General features: G+C 48.6%; 1 protein-coding gene across 11 annotated transcripts in view; it reads left to right on the top strand.

Annotated features, from left to right (window-relative positions):
- Positions 1-18769, top strand: part of By (focal adhesion protein tensin) — a 159559-nt gene that overhangs the window by 93171 nt on the left and 47619 nt on the right. For 10 of the 11 annotated variants that reach the window (XM_076823271.1, XM_076823282.1, XM_076823277.1 and 7 more), the window contains one exon: positions 2611-2793. In XM_076823271.1, the coding sequence (XP_076679386.1) occupies positions 2611-2793 (183 nt within the window). Of the gene's footprint in view, positions 1-2610; positions 2794-11141; positions 11677-18769 lie in introns of those variants that run through there. The other variant, XM_076823279.1, reaches the window with a different exon arrangement.

Genomic DNA, 18769 nt, shown 5'->3' with positions numbered 1-18769 from the left:
AACCGAAATGACACAGATTCTCGTTGCGGGCGCTAGGTTTCGGGCGTGCCAGTTGTTCTTGGAAGTGCATCGCGTTGCATCGATGCACTCTATTGACCCACGCATTAAGATAAATAGGGCGCGTCGTGTGCTCGCGGGATTATCGCGGTTTAAAGTCCTAATCCCTTTAATTGTCCCCGCGATGTTTATCTCCATCGAAAATTTATCTACGCCCGAGCCACGACTCTCATATCGTCGACGCAACGTCGTAAAGTATCGTTACGTAATCGTATGTTTTACCTCCTCGATGCTTAATTAAAACCACGCCTTTATTTGCACGAGAAAACAATCGTGCCTGGTGTAAATGCCGGTGTATCGTATCCGGCAAACGACCTCCACGATCGACGAGATCGATACAGGAACCTCGTGAACCACGTATCCGTCGATCTCGATCGTGCTGGATCACTCTGCGCGCCGGCTCTTATTGCCGAGATGAGGTGCAATCGTTGCTACCTGGCATCCTCGCATTGTCTGCGCCTCTGCAACGCCGTTAGAACACATTGGCACAGAAAAAGGAATCCGCGGTGATATAATGTGTTCTAATAAAAGATAATCGGCGTACTTTACTACGCCGATGGAGGAAATCGATGCTAGATGTAAGGTGAATGAAACTGCACCGCGTAATTGGAGTGAGAAATGTAGAGGGCAGGTGTTTGATGGTTGCAGTAATGAAAGTGCCAGTTTCGTTTACCAAACTTCTCTATTTGCACGTACTTGGAAAGAGGACAGAGATGGATTAGTAGAAAAGAGGTATTATATAGCGACCTAAGCTGTTTTAAGACGTAATCGAACTTGACATACGAAAACAATTCTGGCCCAATAACTGAACAGGTGCATTATTATCGACTTACCGAACTAAGCTGTCGAACACTTGTGGTCTACTGTATTAGGATTGGGAACAACGGACCTGTCGATGGTCTGGATAGCTGGATTAATTACGATATTCAGCAAGAGGATCGTCTCCAAATAGTGAAATCAAACAACACCCCTTTCACCTAGGAAAGCTTAAGATGCTGCGCTGGGTTTTCCGTGGAGTCGGAGGATTTCGAACTGGTTCTTAAATACAAAGTAGAGGAAGATTGATCGCCCCTGTCGTGAAACTCCAGTCCGAGCAACGGAGCGTTTTTAAATGCGGAAAGTTGCGTGAAGATCGGATTTTTAAATGAGGCTGGCCCCAGGAATTGTTGAATTAATGAGGTGTGCATAGAAATTCACGGACGAATAAAAAGCCAGCTGACAGATGTTGCTGTCGAGGTATCTGTCACTGTATACGTTCACTAAATATATTCACTCCCGGTTGGATGTAAATGGCTTCCCTACTTTTCTAAAAATTCAATCACACTTTATCTATAGAGACACGAAGCATGGAAATTGAATCCGTATCACTAGATCAGTCAGCAAAGGTAACAGCGTTCACTGAAATCCAGTTTATTCTGGATTAAACGTTTCTGGATGAAAATTCCAAAACAGGACTTTAATCGTCACTTCAATCCTCCGTCTCGCGGAAAAAGTCATTCAAAGTTAACTTAAACACAGGTTCGTTACGAAACCATCGCATTCTTCACGATTCCTCTCCCCAATGGAATCTGAATCGGCATCAGAACTCTCAATTTCAACCTACAATACAAAAATACGCGTCGAAAGCGCTCCGCCTTTTGATACGAATCTAGACGCCGAAGGAAACTCGGCAACCGAATCAGACGGAGTCGAGGACACCGAAGAAGGTCCCTGAAAAAAATGACCGCAATTCTTTCTTTCGTCCACCGTGGCAATTCCACGAGCAATTAGCCAGCACTTTAATGAGGAGAAACTGCACACATTGTGCTCGTAATTTTAGAGATAAACCCACCGTCCTCTAAGACAATTATCCTCACTCGTCGGCGGAGTGAATTTCGACGGATCCCCTTTCGATTCTCCCAACGAAGGCGAAACATCTTGATTCGACTCCTTTTGGCCTGGTGGCGTATGCAAGCAGCTCCATTTACGCCCTCCATTATACTCCCGCGTTAATCGCTATTATGGCAGGTCGTTGCATAACTGCAATTACAGCGCCGCGAGGAACAACGTTCGTCAAGATTGCGCCGTTGCACGCAATTTTCTGGAGCTTCCAGGGTCTACGAACTCCCCCGCAACGTCCTAGACTCGCTTTCTCAACGTTCCTTTAAGGGGGAAAGAGTTGCGTAACTTCCTGGCACATCCTTCGATGATACCGCCGCGTTGATTGTCCCTCTCAGCTGCAACTTGTTGAAGTAATTTGCTCGGGAGGTAGTTTTCGTCCAGGCACGAGGTCTATTCAGTTATCGATGCGCAGATAAGTGCGCCGTTCGAAAGAGTTTTTCAGTGGAGCGTGCAGAGCGATCGTTTGCGATACAATTGTTCGGAGGTAAATATCCGCGACCAATCGAAGTGTGTCATCGTGGGATATGATTTACGAGACTGCGCGTAAGCGATTCGCGCGGTCTGATTGTTCAAGGATGCAAGTGTTCGTCGGTGACAAACAACGCTCGACGTTGCAACACATTATTCCCAGCGTGGAGTTGGCCACTGTATCTTTCTGTCTCCTTGTTCCAGGGTGCTAGATTTCGGGACACCTCGCAGCAAATCCACAAGCAATGGCAGGCAGACCCAGCAAGAGCGTTCCCAACAATTGGCACCGTCACCACAGGTTCAGTCTCCCCCAATTCAGGGGATATTTCAACCCCGAATTCGACGCCCAGTCCGAGCCCTAGTCCGACCAACAGTCAACAAGCAGCGGTAAGCACCTCTGCCACCTGTTATCAATTCGCGTCTGCCTATAGAACTGCTTCTACAGCCAGAAACTGCATATAAAAAGGCAATCAATTTTTTTCTTTGCGTGCTGAATGAAAAATCGACTTCGAAGGAAAATTGATTTTTTAGTTACTTGCATAGTTGTTTCTCTCTAAGGTTACCCTCCGGTCAGACTGCTTGCAAAATAAGTGATTTTCGTGAATTAAAAAAAAGAAACTGTACAACATACAGTGCAAAAGCTTTTTGGACTTTATTACTACATATTTGAAGAGGAAATAATAAAATTATTTTTTTAATTTTATCAATTTTTGATTTAGATATACAGCATTCATTGTACCACTGTAGAAATTAGAGCTCCTGACGGGCACCGAAAGAACTCTTGACAGGATGGCCTGAAATAGAAAAACTAAAAATATTCTTTAAAAATATGTGAATGGTTATCGCCTTATGCATAAAGAGTAATTTTGAATCACCCATTTTTTTATGGACAAATGTATGCGTAGAACAACATGCTTCTTTGCAGCATTGTGTTTAAACATGTGCTAAAAATCGTGGGATTGTTTGTTTGCAATGGAGACGGATAAGGCGATAACCGTTTACATATATTTTAAGAATACTTTTAGTTTTTTTATTTCAGACTATTCTGTCACGAGTTATTTCGGCGCCCGTCAGGAGCTCTAATTTCTACAGTGGTACAATGAATGCTGTATATCTAATGCAAAAATTGATAAAATTCAAACAAGCATTTTTTTATTTCTTCTTCAAATATGTAGTAATAAAGTCCAAAAAGCTTTTTTACTGTATGTTACTTAGTTTCCTATTTTTAATTCATGAAAATCATGTATTTTTTCGAGCGTTTCGACCGGAAGGTACCCTTAAGTTCAAGTCACTGATTTGAGAAAGAGATTGCTCGTTTGCTTAGAATTATACCAAGGCATCCTCAAGATACAACGATAGTAGTAAAGAATATTCTGCTAGCGCAGGAACAGTAACAATAACGATCTGCTTATACCAGCACGTATTTCACGCGACGTGCTGAAATGTCCTAAATAAAAGCTGCAAGTGCAAGGGGGCTCCGAGAAGCCTAGCCTCGTCCCTTCCAGGGACCAATAAGGTTTTATCTCCCATACACACGAAACGACGAAATCCCGATGTATACACCCCTTCCGGGTATAAATCTCGAGGAAAGCGACGGAAGGTAGGAACAGGAGCACCAAACACCCACTGAAACTCTCCGGGGGGTGTATCAACCACCACCCAGGATTCTCCCATACATGTGGGTCAGGGATTGAGTTACCACTCTCCTGCATTGTATAGGGTGTATCCTGAATCGAATAGTAATAGCCACTTTCTCATATAATGCCTTGAAACGTGGCTGGTCTCGACGAAATGCCACACCATTTCCACCATCCAATTTGCAACCCCAATGCGATATCTGTATCTTATTCTTTTTACCATTCGTCTATTTCAATTGGAGAAACAATCGTACAATTTACAGAAAATTCAACTGTGCATGCGAACAAGCTCCCGGAAGCAGAAAGCATTTTTGTGAATTCATGTCCACGGAATCTGGAGCGTGGGTTTTTTTTTTTAACGAATCTTCCAATAAAGGCGCAGATATCCACTGATACCAGTTTCGCGCGGTTACCCCGATTCTCTGTCGTTTCTCCGCGCGACCCTATGCATCAGCAGAAAGCGCAGATGTATGCATCCGCAAGTGCATACAACTAAACGCACACCATTGTTCGCGAGAGACTATCGGTATGCGAGCCGTACATCCAATTGAACTGGTCGAGAAGCCGGGGTTGGGGGTGGCAACCCTTGTCCTATAACGCCATTGTGCCCCCACGGCCGTGCGGGGTTTGATTCTGGGTCACCAGGACTTAATGAGAAATTACTGGCTCTGTATGAAGACTCCCTGGCGAACTCGTTGCGCTCAAACTGATAGATCGGGCCTAGCGGAACGCGTAACAGTTATTTCTTTTTAAAAAAAACGAACCCTCGACTTGTTGCGTTCCTCGAAATTAATTCCCAGAGGGATAAGTAGGGACGACTAAAAAATTTCACAATGGTTATGTCATCGGTCGCATAATCAGAGCTGGCTACAAAAATTGTTTACACGAATGTCCACAGATAAATGTGAAGATGATTGTTGATACGAAATTCAAACAATGACGATGATTATCGGGGGTATCGGTTTTAAGCTGCTCGTTTAAGTAGGTCGGCGGCGGTGGCTGGCGAAAAATATCGCGATTGTGTGGTAATTGGTCGGCTTAATCTTGTTTTTCATTCGCGGGGATCATCTTTGTCGCAAGGTTACGCGACAACGGTCCCGATACAGTATCATTTCGGCGGCATCGGCCGCCATTCGTACAGTTCTCGGAGCATCGTTGATGATCCCATCCTTATTTTTTGCCCGGCTGACCTAATTAAGCAATTACGACCGGGCGTGGATTACTATCGCGTCACGAATTCAACGGCCCTCCGTGGAAATAAAACCGCAACGATCGTAAACTGCGCCGACCAGCGAGCGTGTTTCCATCGGAACGTCCAATTGGTGTAAAGTCAAATTGGATTATCAGCGGTCGGCTCAATTGCCTATAGGATCGCGGCTCGACATTATTATCGCGTTAAATGTCGATTAGCTGATGGCTGTGACGTGCAAACAGACGTCAAAACACGACGCGTCGAATCGTGGGGTGCAACCCTCTATTTAAAAAGATTTTATTTGCGATACCAGGAATAAAGTTTAAAAATCTTCTTCACTGTAAATTGTGCCTAAGTACAGAATGTTCATTGTGATGTTCCAACTTCAAGTGTTAATTAGCTCGCAGCTTGGGAAGCACAGTTCCCTTCTCGTTTTCTTAATTTCTGCATTCTCAACGGTCATTCGTCTTGCAATCAGTGTAATCGACGATCCCCCTTCGCGAGCAGGGCCAGAAAATCAGTACATCGACCCGTTTGCTCGCCTTCTGGCATGCAAAGAAGTCACTACCCCCGACTTAAGCGAGTTCCGTGAGTCGCGGTTGCGAGGTTTCCTCGAGCGCGCAGGTGAGCCCGTCTTACCGGGTCATGATTAATCCTTGAGCGTTTTTACCGGCGCGATACTCGGCTCCTTTCGTCGCGGCACGAGTTAATTAACCCGCCGGGAGTTCTGCTCGGCTGGAAGATAAACGAACGGGCGAGTCAATCTTTCGATAATTAACGTCTTAATCGGCCGATCCTATCGCGATTGCTAGCACCGAATAAACCTCCTGCGTATCGTTCCGAGGATCTTACGACACGAGGGTTCGGTAAGAGCAATCGGAAGAAGGGGAGAAGACCAGCGGACCAGCTCGCGCGTCGGTTGAACGCCGCGAAAAGCAATGGGATCGATGAAATTCACGACTCGGTTTCGCCGGGGCACAGCTCTCGCCCCGCTGGAAATCGGTTGCTACTTATGGTAATAGCGGCGGGGAACAAGAAAACCGGGAAGCTTGAGGTCAAGAGGGCTCGAGATGCTGAAAAAGAGAGGCACCGGGTCCTTGAGAATCCTGCAGCTGCCAGTCGTCATCGGTTCATTGAACGGAGTAAACTGCCGCGTGTGTTCCACGTCCCGAGCATTCTCAACTCCTACCGAGGGTTAGAAAATAGGGTTGAGGTCGTTAAAGTGTTGACGGGACATAATGCAGGTCGTCTAGCGACGCAGCTGGGTGCGTGTGTGTTATTTCTTCCACTAAGCTCGTGTCGCCGTTAGATGTCATAACAATGCATCTATCGCTCGACGATCCATTGACAGTGACGTGGAAACTGCCCAAAAAGAATTATTTAAGAGGACGATTATATGAGAACATTATTCTTCACTGATGGACTAAACTGTTCAAACTTAATTTTCTCGATAACGCTGTTTTGTGATATTTCCTATTTTCCCCTCACCCTTCGAATCATCCACGGAAAATCAATATGGTTTCTAGGTTTCCTTTCATTATTCAAGTATGGCAGTGGAACAGGGGACACCTTTGTTCCCTTTGCGCGCAACCCTCGCCGCATTCTCGATGCAATTAATCCCGCGTTGTCTCGCGGATCGCGTACCAGCGGACGTACGAATTTGCGTCGGAGGCGCTAGATACACACCGCGCCATTGAAGTTGTTGCATCACGCCGCGCATTAATCTTATTTAACTTAATTGCACGGGCCCGCTCTTTGTTAGTTAAGCATACTCCGCAGCAGGGGCGCCAGCGGGGATAACGAAATTTTCTGGCAGCGTTCGCGTGACCGTAGCTCCGTTCCATTATGTAACGAATGGTAATTCGTCTGGCTGACGAACACACAGATATTCATTAAAATGAAAATACATTCCGCGGCCGAGTCGAGCAGCCTGTTACCTTAACGTCCGCGTAAATTCCAACAAGCACGAGTATCGAGTAAAGCGACCGCCACAAACAATTGTAATTCCCTTGGAACAGCGAGACCGATTACAGTCCCGTTTCTGCAGGAAGCGATGGTTTGAATCTCCGAATAATATTTACTACAGGCCACGGCCTCCACTCGAGTCACACTGCTGGTATTGAAGGAAACGGTGGCTCAAGAGACTCGACCACTAGATCTTTTAGAAGTGCATAATCGAGCCTGTCCAAAAGCTGTCCACCCCTCGACGACGTTTCCTAAACACTCGTGTTTTCCTTTCGCCACCGAAGCACTCGTGCCGCCCGGCATCTGCCCGGGACACGCGTAAACGGGATGGATTTATTTACGGTTCCGAAGGGGTTGCTGGGTTCGATCTTCGGCGACAGAAGGAACGAGGGGAGGAAGCACTTCCACGCCAGGCACCGGGCATAATCTCGCCTCCGTCGTTCCTTATATCGACCACCTAACTTCCGGTTAAATTTAGACGTACGCGCTGTACGTCAATTACCTCGCGGAGGCACCGCGCTTCTTGCAGCTAGTTCATTCGAATTTACGAGGAATCTATTTGTACGTATCGAGCGGCGGTGGCGAAGAACTGGGCCGGGGTCAAAAAATTGGAAAACTAATGGATTCCTCGCAGGGGAGATCTTTCGTCTTGATTTAGGGCGTTAGGGTGTCTTGAGGAAACTTTTAAAGCTCGCGCGAGATGCCCCCGTTCATTCTTATATTCGACTCGAGCCTCCCAGTGCTATTGGATCCCGGTGTTTTAATTTAAAAGCAGCCGGAGACGTTATCCCAATAACAATGGAGAAGGTTTCCATCGCTTTTTCGATCCGGCTTTAAATAGAAATCCCGAATGCGCTTTATTTACGAAGGATTACCTGGAACGCAGTCTGTTCAGCTGAGATTGAACGATGCAATATCGATTCCATTTAACATCCATGCTCGAGCGGACCATTTTAAGACGATTACTTTTTAACGCAACGCTCCAATATGCTTGGTCTACTTTCAGCTTACGGGGCCGCGATCCGTAGCCACCCAAACAGTGGAACAACCTCCCCTAGCATCGCGCGTAGAAAAAGGGGCGCAGCATTTTTGCTCCGCGTTCGACCCGGGCGCACGTATTCGCAGGGAAGTTTTATTCGCATCACCAGCAGCGCAATCGTTTCGCCCGGGCGATTTGTCATCGTCCCATATCGCGTACGCGCCTAAAACCCCGCTCCCTCGTCCATTTCCCACCTAACCCACCCTCCCGAGCCCTGTAGCGAGCCGTTGCAGCGAAAGGATGGCTGCAGCCGGCTCTAAGTGCATCGAAATTTATGAACCACCGTCTCTGCCCCCCCCCTCCCCCCGCGCCGCGGGCGCTCGAATCCGCTGAACGATTAATGTTTCGTTTCTCGGGCAGAATTTTATGTCGGAAGTGTGAAAAATGCTCGCGCCTCCCGTCCGCCTGCGCCCATGCATCTTTTTCCAGCGACGAGGCGCATTATTTCTGCGCGCTGGAGGGTTTAATTGCGTACCAGCGACGGCTCCAAATTGCCTGGCCCTTCGGCGCGTCTGTATTGAAACGTATAGCTCCGTTTGTTATTTCGAGCACTCGAATTGGAAAATTAAACACGCGCGGGAGCGGCGCGTTGCGTCTCGCGCGTACCTGGCTGCTGCTTTAAGTCGGCAGAGGGAAGCTCTGGGAGGGGAGAGACATTTTATTGCGCGGTGAATATCCTGCGAAACTCGTAGCACTGGCTCGCGAGCAGAATAAAGGGTGAGTCCCTCCCCTGTCTCTTTTCGCCAAGGCCAGATTGACCCTATTCTATCGGATGGTACTTCACCAGATGGAGGGTTGAAACTGCGCAACAACCAGGAGAGCAGGCACGCAATCCCGCCGGTAACAATATCGTCTCGACTTTCGACCCATTTCTTGCAGCCATTGCATTTGATACCACTCGATCGCCGTTTACCCACGTCGATAACAATAATAATCACGGTTACGCGAAAAAATATACGCTCGAGTTTCGCCACCCACGCTGGATCGCCGGCAGAAAAACGGGGGCCGATAAACGTAACACAGGAACGAAGGCCTCGCGAGCGAAACGTCTCGATCTCCCGCTCCAGTCGATTCCTTTATCCGCCGCGAATCACCGGCATAATTAGAAGACACCGCGACGCGTCCTCTCGAAGATACCCGGCTACCGAACCAGCCACGGCACCGGAGCCTCTCGAAACAGCCTGGCCGATGCTTTACGACACTTTAAATCTCGTTTATGCATATCGACGCCGTGCTACGAACGGAACGAGCGCTCGAGACGATTGCCCTCGCTCTGCAATTCCGTCCTCGGTATTTATTAGCGACGATTATAATGATACAGCTTTATCGCCGGCATGAATAACAGAGAGAGATGGACGGTGTGCAATAAGCGAGGTTCGGTGGAACACCCCTGAAAGTAACCTCGATAACGAGGAGCATTTGCTCTTAATTCGAGTGGAGTATGATAAAACGGCGATTAACTTCCAGGCATCGTGCACCTTTGGATTTTTCCCCGGGATGCTTGAGCACGCTCCACATTTTGAAAGCGTGCGTCGCGCAGGGGAACAGGTAAACGATTGCTGCAACCGAGCAGGCTTACCGCTGTGGAAGGATTAAATTGTGCAAAGACCGGTATTAACACGCAAGATTCGTTCGGGTTGTTCAGTGGGAGTCTCGAAGCTTTAATCGATACAGGGTAGTCGAAAAGAAAACAAGTATCGACCCACCTGCTTTTCCGCCCCGGGGAGGGACCTCTTTAATTAAATCCGCGAAATTAACTTCACGCGTTGGTGTCGATCCCAATGTAATTCGTTCATTACCGAAGATGACTGTCTGCAGTGGGAGGGCCACGATAAGACGCGCTTTCGTGAATTAACGAAGGCGCCCGTTCATCAATCGCGTCCAATCAGAGCGCGATCGAGGATCAAGGACACGATGACGCGACTCGAGAGATCGAGGGAGGATCCCAGACAAATGATCCATCTTCGTGAACCGGTTTCGGGTCGATAAGAGCGACGGGGACGGGCGGCAGAGGGGCATTTGAATTTGTATCGATAATCGTGAGTGATACGAGCAGAAATAATAACTCAGAATACCCCGGCTGGTCTCTACTGCGAATCCGCCCCGGTGTAATCGCTGCATTTGCATACTGTCGCGATACCAGCGGAGCGCTTGAAAATTTCTCGCATTTTAATGCCGCATTCGTAATTTACGACGCTTCTTGCCTCGCGGTCAATTCCGCTCTGTAATATTCCATGACGACCCTAGGCGTTACTTCAGCTAATTCCTCTGCTTTTTCCGTGCGATCGCTCGCTCAAGAAGGGACGGTAATTAATCGGTTAACAGGATTTATCATATAATCAGGTCAAGCTTGTAGGATTTATTTTTGAACGCAGGAATTTCTGGATTCCTTCTGCAGCTCTGTCAACTGGTTTGAACATCCTCGGAAAGGAAGCAGGTTCTTCCAGTTAACTATATCTTCGGTGGGCAAAAATATTATTCCTCATGACACTGACAGACTCGGACACTGCAACGTGTTTTCGCCGCGGTATATTTATCAGCTTGTTGTGTTCGCCAGGAGTTAGGGTCTAAATTGCGTCGTCCGATAAATTCGAGTCTCTCCCCAGTCTTCCTCATAATGCACAAGATGTTCACCATATTTGCAATCAGCTGCTGCAGAATAATTAATCAAATACCAACTCGGATAATCATCCTCACTCTGCATAATCGATTCATCAGCCAAAAAGCTCACCCCCGGTCGACTGAAACGTCCCAACACCTAATCCCCAGGACCACCGAACTCGAGGTCCATTATACCACGCCGGACCCAATATGGGGCAACAGTAATCGCAGGTTCGCCGAATCGGTTTATCACCAAGGGCCGCGCGGTGGAAGGAAGGACGAACACGAGGGGGGAAGAACGGGGAAGAAGGGAGAAAGAAGTGGAGGACAAGGAGAAACGAAGCGTGGTCTTGGGGCACCGCGCAAGCGCATTCCGGTATACCTAAACCTATACGTTCCGTGCGTGATTCGAAAGACACGAGCTCCATTCGAGTTCCGTCGGCTTTTGCCATCGAACGTGCCGCCGCGTCCTTTCGCCGTCTCGCTCGCCGATCTCTCGAGATTTTTGACAGTCCGCCTTCCCCCCCGCCGCCGAAGTGAAACGAGCCGAGCCAGTGCCGTGGAATCGTCGCGCAAGAGATGTGCGAGCCCGCGAACCGCCTAAGTGTCCACTTCCTGCCGGAGGGGATCCCGAAGTGGCTATGACTCGATCGAAGGAACAGTGCTGACCGAAACGATGCTCGATCGATCGTTGATCCTAGCGGCAGGCCCAGTTGAGTGATCATTGACTGGCTCGGTTCGATCGGTCGCTTCCTAGGCTGACAGCTGTCAACATGCTGTCAACTGTTCAGTGCCACGGCGACTTCAATCGACGGAATTATCACGTCGCTTACACGGTGAGTTTTTGCGGCCGATTTCGCGGCGGCTCCGCTGGGAAAGCCTGTATGGAGTTAGGTCCGGGGAAACGGAACGAAGGAGAGAGAGATGCTCGGCGACGACACGCGCTGTTCGCTCGATGAGCTATCTCTGGAATGATGTAAGTGAAACGGATGTAATGTTGTTCCAAGGAATTCCTCTGTCGTGTAACGCCTCTTGAAATAGAGATTGCTTCAATGAACACACCGCGGCCGCGCAAATATTCGCCGCGCAACATCCGATCGAGCTGGGAACGCCGGGTAAAAATAGTGAGATCTCGAAGCCGGGACTCTCTTTATCGCTGGGTGGATCGTCTCTTCCAGCATCCGCCAGAGTGACAGTGCGGCGGAAAGTTGCTCCGCGTTTCCCTGCACCACGTTCTGATTAAAGGGAAATACCTTTGGATGCATAATCGTCGCGCAATAAAGCGTTCCCACGAACGTACACGTAGGCAAAAGTAGTTTCCAACTGCGGGGCGCAGCAGAATTCACGGCACAAAGCATCTGCTCCGTTCTGCAGCCTCTATTAGCTAATTTACCCATTCAGACCATGTTTAAATGCTTCTGCGAATAATTCGTCAAACAACACGTTCGCCGAGGCTCATTTTATTTTTCCAACACGCCTGAGCGGAGTTCATCGAAAGGTTTCATCGACGAAATGTTTGAGGAAAAGTTTCGCGATGCTGGCATCGACAAATCCGAAGCGCCGTGTGCTTGTGCGAAATTTTCTTTCCACAGAAATTAGGTCCACGATTCTACGTGCAACAACCTTGGCGGTTTCGGTGAAGCTATGCCACAGAATCGTTTCACACGCGCAGTTCAGTTTATCTTCATTGCTCGGTCGTAAGGTTTCGAGAGACGGAGCGACGATATTGCGTTTTTCCTTCAACATGCATTTCCCTCGCATGGCCGGCGAATATGTATCGAACACATATCGCGACTTCACGGCGCCTTGCGTCATTTGTCTATTCTCGGTTCGGCTTTATCGCGGCGCGAACGCGTTCACCCGTCGCTCGCGGAATTTTCAAGCAGCCGCGGCTTTCCACGGGGGCGAAAAGCCATGGAAATGTCCTCCACTTAGCGATTAGATACCATAAACGAGTATCGCGGGCGTATTTCAGTCGTTTCCCAGTCGAACGTGCCTCGCGTCGTCGACGGCCACGCATATTAACTTCCCCCGTGCCACGAGTCACGAGAACGCCGGGAACTTTCTCCCTTGCCGCTCGCAATCTCCGCTGTAAAAACTGAAACGCAGCCCGGAGTGTGTAAACTAAAAAGCGAATCGCGAGAGGACACGCCTGTGAAATCACTTTCGGATTAAATTTCCGCAGCAATCCACGCCAAGCTTCTCTTAAAACACCTGAACGGCAAGCCTCTTCTTTGCCGGGTCTAAAAAGCTGACCGAGAAGGGCCGGGGTATCCGTAAGCGAATTAAGCAACGCGCATCCAAAGCGTGAAATTAGCAGCCTTCCAGCGTTGGATTCAATTTAAACTGCGAAAGTTAAATGAAATTACGAAACGATGTCAGTGATCCTGAACGTTGATAAACTTTCCGCGGCACGGTCTGCGCCGCGTTTTAAATCCTCGGAGCGCTAGGCCAGGCTCGGGACTTATTTGCTCGCTCGCCTATTTCCAATATCACCGCGTAACTGACAATTAGCGATAACGCGAAGCTGCCAGCGAGTTCGCGGGCGAATTAAAGCGGCTGCGAGGCTGCCGCGGTGCACAGAGGCCGCCGCACGAATCGCGTCAGACTCGGGCGAACTGTAACTCTTCGCGGGCAAATTAAATTACAAGACGGCGCCAGTGATTCCGATGGCCGATAAACTTTCTATAATTTAGATTGCGCCGCGGGTATTAGCAGGCATTAACCTTAATCGGGGCGGCGCGATAATCGAACGGTAATCGAAACAGAAAGGAAGCAGATTTAAAAGGAAAGGGGGGACAGGATTAGCCGGCGCCCCGGCCAATTAATCCGCGCTCAATTTGTCCGACGTGTTTTAATCTCGGCCCCCGGGCTGGATTGGGAACCTTGGCGCGCGCGGCCCCGCGAAACCGCTGCGAGGGAAACGCGAGAATCAGGAAGCGCGCCTGGGTGTCGCCTCTTTTGCTCGGCAAAGCGCGGACGACGGCGAAAGAGCAGCGTCGAGTGACTGTTTCGCGGAAGTACACGTGTATCGTGCGAGCACGTAATCCTATTCCAGGGTGTGCGAGCTGTCGAAGGCCGGAATGCGCTCGGAACGATCGTTCGCGCCTGTGTGTCTGGCCTAAGGTCGAACGAGGAACCGAGTTTCAAGACCACCCACAAATGTCCCCAAAAGGAGGCTCGTTCAGCATTCGTTTGCTCTGGGTGGGATTTTGGAGATAGTAGGAATGGGTTCGAACGAACGGCGAGCATTTTTGTTTGATTGTGGAATTTATTTTGGAATTAAGCGGGAGTTTTATGGAAATGATCATTGAAATTCGAAGCTTAATTTAAGAAGCTGGTTGCAGCTACTTTCAACGTGTTTGGTATATATTTGAAATTTTCACTGCTCTCGTTTTTCTTGGATGAACAAAGGAAAGTGTTCCTCTTTGAAATCACTGTCATCGACGTTTTCAATTATTTCGTCAGTCGGAAATCTCGGATTGCAACTTTGACGACTGTCTGAAGTGATAATTGCGTGACAATTACATGATTCCCCTGGTAGGATGAATTTTAAGTAACTCCTTCGATGTCTCTCAATCGCGAGGAGATTTTCAAATCAAAGTACGGCCGATAAATCAAGCACTTCCGACGCTAATCGCTGTATTCAGACGTTGATGTATTAAAATTACGCTATCAAGAGAACGTCAACAATAGCCGCCACTCTGGTTTATTCGCGGCTCGAGCTTCTCGCGACGTCGCCGCCAGTGCTGCACGGAAATATACCCCGGGAACGATTAAAAATCCGGGATTAGATTGTATGAATTAGTGGGCATCTGGTGTACACCGAGCAAACAGCTGCATTGACGCGAGCGAGCGCTCATTACACGACATGCGGCGCGTATACGCGCGGAATTGTGGAAACAGTTTGCTACTGTTGCTTGTCACCATCCGCTGAAATAACAATGTTCACACAGGCACGCTAACAATTATCTTAAACTGCCTTGCACTGTCTAGAGATGGATTCCGCAAAATCTTGAATGTTATTAAGTGGTTGGCTCACGTTGGACGAAGCAAAGTTATAGTCATTTTCGGCAATTTTTTTGAGGGAGATAATAAAATAAATAGAAAATTCAATACGAAGCCTGTTATTCTACAATTCTCGATGGAAAAAGTTGAATCTTTTTTTGTACAAAATAGCGGCGGTAGAACCGTAACACGCGAGTGTTTAACCTCACAGCTCTACCCTTTGACGTAGGCCCAAAAATCAAAAAGTTTTACTTTCTACATGCCTAAAACTAAAGAAGCACATACAGATATTCATGAACATTGATTTATGTCGAAATGGTGAACATGCGAAGAAAAAGCGCATTTTGGTTTTTATAAAAATGTCAATTGCAAAGGCTATGTTCAAGATATCGTAAAATCGGTATGTACTTTTTTAGTTTCAGGCACGTAGAAAATAAAACTTTTTGGTTTGTTGTACTAGGTCAAACGGTATAGCCGTGAGATTAAACGTCGTGGAAAACGTCATTTGGCAAGATGTTGCGTATCACTGCTCAACCGCTTCCATTTTGTACGAAAAGAAAATACGAATTCTTCCGTCAAGAGTTGTCCAATAACAGGCTGCATATAGAATTGTCCATTTATTTAATTATCTCCCTTAAAAAAATTGCCGAAAATTACTATAACTTTGCTCCGTCCAAGGTGGCCTAACCCTTTAACTGTTCTACTCGTCAGCATCGTGCCTGTGAACTCCCATTTTATTAGGCTATTAAATCATCACTGGTGTCGCAATTAATCCCCTGTTCACCCAGTAAGACTGGATCTGAACTCCTCAAAAAACGAGCCAGAGCCCGCAGAGAGTCTGTGCGACGCGTACTAATTACATGCTCGTAGAAGGATGCCTTGAAAGATCGAGTGGACACGAAATTCCCTAATTGATAGGGCACAGAGGAGGCGACCATTCTTCCAGAACATGGACGCGTCTATTTACGATCACGCAGCGACAAGTTGTCGCCGGGACGCTAATTGATGCTCCAAAACGATGGAGCGGTCGAAAGCGGCGGCTATCGCTCGCGATTTGCCTCCATTTGTTCGACGAGGCGTGTGTAGGCCTAGTGTCGCAGTCAATTACCGTGCTGCAACAGACGAATCGAAGAGCACCGCCGAGGAAACCAGTTTAGCACGTGTATGGTCTTGTTCGCGAAGTACCAGTCCGTTGAGTCCTCAAGTTCATCGACTTGACGCAACGTATCTGGTTCCCCGATGCATGCGATATGCGCGCCCCACTTTGTTGCACCCATTGCTCTTCAAGTGGGAACCCTCGGTCTCTTCTTACCACCGAGGCTTCGTGCGCAGACAATGGCAGGGAAATTAATTCAGTTCCTTCTAATCCACTAGCCTCTAAAATCAATTGCAAATTCATTGAAGCGCTATGCGTTAAGAAATCGGTAGCGAAGTCGTTAGACATATTATGGCGCGAAGATTTCAGAGCAGCAGCGAAGATTCACAACGGAGAATCGGTAACCGTGTTAATAAAACGGGACAGCACTCTCGCGCCTACCTTTTTCCCTCCGCAAAGTAGTGCGACGCGGAAGTTGTTCCAGCGGCAACGGGGTAAAAAGTTTCCCGATCACAGGGACGATCGCCAGGGCTCGGAGGCGGCTTGTGAATCGGCTGAAAGCGATTCGACGTAGAAGCCGAGGCGGGGATCGAACGTGAACGAAATACGCGAGCGCTGCAAGTGGGTCGTGATCCAACTCCATGACGTTACATCCATCTGGAAGTAGTTTCCACTGCGGCACGCGGGGCCTAATAAAGGAGCTTCCTCTTATTTTGCCGTTCCTCCCCATGGCCGTGCAAAGAGAGGGAGTCGGCTTTACGTCGCGGAGAAGGAATTCTCGATATCTGGCCGCGGTCCAACAGCCGAATCCAAACCACCATCTCGAAAGACGTAGCCACTGGGCATCCAGTTGGCTACCTACGAACTTCAACCTCCGTTCAGCCTCGACGTCTCATCTAATCTTCGATCTTCCGGTATCACTTATTCCCCTAGCCTAGTTTCTCTTCCCAGGAAGCACTGATTCGAAATCTAGAAGCGAGCCTACCCCGCCTGATTTCCAATCCAGAAATAGTACCATTCGATTCCCCGTGCCCTCGACTCGCGTGATTCAAGTCCCTTTCATTTGGCAGAACAAAAGTGTAGAAATATAATAGTCACTGAAGGCGGGGACGTGTCACAAAGGCTGGCAGGTTCTAGCAGAAAAAAGAACAGGGTCAAGGAAAGGAAGCCTCGAAGGCGGTCTAACAAAAGGATATTCTAACGACCGATAAACGAGGGACGCGTCGAAGATGACGCCTATTCGATCGCGTCACCGGTGGAAGAAAGGAGGAATCTTCGCAGCATTGATCCCATCCTTGACTCCGCGCAGGAAGCAGACGTCGCTAGTGTGTACAAGCTCGCACGTGCACCTGGCTACCTAATGATCGATGGTTACGCAACGGCAGGTATTAGCGCGAACGCGCAAACACTTTTTCCTTTCGGTGCCTCGGATCGAGTCTTCTCGCAACTGACCTCACAGGAAGTGACAACCTTCCCGTTCATCGTTATAAATAACCATAGACGCGACGACTGCGAATACGTAGAAGAAAGCGATCTAACGTAAAGCCGCGACCGCGGTGGATGCAACCCAACGGGAGATAGAGATCGCGAAGAGAGGGACCGAGAGGAGCAGGCACCTTATCTGAAGCCTGGCTTTATCTTTGACCCCTGATCCCACTGGCGAACGAGCTGGTGTTACCCTCGTCTTAGTCTTCGCCACGGACTGTTGCGGAAATTTATGGAACTGTGACAGGGTTACCTCACTCGCCCATTCTCCTTCGGGCCAGAGAAAGACGTCTACTGTACGCTGGAGACCACCCCTTAGCGAACCCTTTGGTAACAGTACGGCAGCTTTCTAACAAGATTCACAGCTTCCATTTTCTCCTCCGTGTAGAGTATAGATTCCAGCCGAGAGAGGAGAAGATTCCACCGTCCAGATGAAGAGATACATAATCTCGCGGCTGAGCAGAAAGTAAACGGGAGAGTAGCTTCTTCCCGAGGCGTAGCGAGCAGGAATTTCGTTTAAATTCGCCGCAGCGGGGGACTCGCGGAATCCGCTAAGTGGTATTACTGCGAATTACAACGACACTGCGTACAGGGACTCCGAGGGACTTTGTAATCCTGGAACACCTGAGACCTCAGACTGCCCCGAGCCGCGCGATTGCGCAATCGATTCGTTAATGTCGGCAGCGACGTGACTCCGATCACCGATGTTCCCTCGACTCTTTCCTCATAGCCGCGGTGTCACGATCGTGTCGAGGCTGATTCCTCCGCAGCTGTGCTCCGCTTGTGTTGTCAGACGTGATTCTGAATCGTAATGCGCGGTTCGTCGCGGGGCATAAGTCAATTAAGCCGGGTATTAGCCAATCGGGACGTCTCTCCGCCGAACAGCTTGCCCTCCCGACGATTGTTCTGTTAGTTAAACTGCACGCCCCGCGGGCAAACGTGTCACGTCTATATTTAGCCTGCCCTTTCAATCGAACCCGCGATATTTTTTATTCGAAATCTCGTTTCCCCCGTTAATGGAAACGTTTGAGCCGCCGTCGGCCGTCGAATAAAGTTACATTCCGGCCTGTCGACGTGGCTAATTAGCATCGAAGAAGGTTAAGCGTCGCCTAAGAGACGCTCGAACTTAATATGCGAATTTCCAGGCCGTGTGAATTCGCATTTTTAAAGGTTCCCCTGTTCCGGGATCGAAACGCGAGCCGCCAGCTAAGCAGTCCGCTCGACCGACCGCCGCGTTCGCTTTATTACCTATTCTCTGCATTAAAATGTAGCTCTCCGAGAGCTACGAGGCTCCTTTCCAAGCAAAATTACGAGCCACTCTCGCTCCTTCCTCCCATTGC

The sequence above is a fragment of the Andrena cerasifolii genome, chromosome 11, assembly GCF_050908995.1.
Source record: "Andrena cerasifolii isolate SP2316 chromosome 11, iyAndCera1_principal, whole genome shotgun sequence".
Taxonomy (NCBI): Eukaryota; Metazoa; Arthropoda; class Insecta; order Hymenoptera; family Andrenidae; genus Andrena; species Andrena cerasifolii.
The sequence above is the reverse complement of the archived record's forward strand: the minus strand, read 5'-3'. Positions and strand labels throughout refer to the sequence as shown.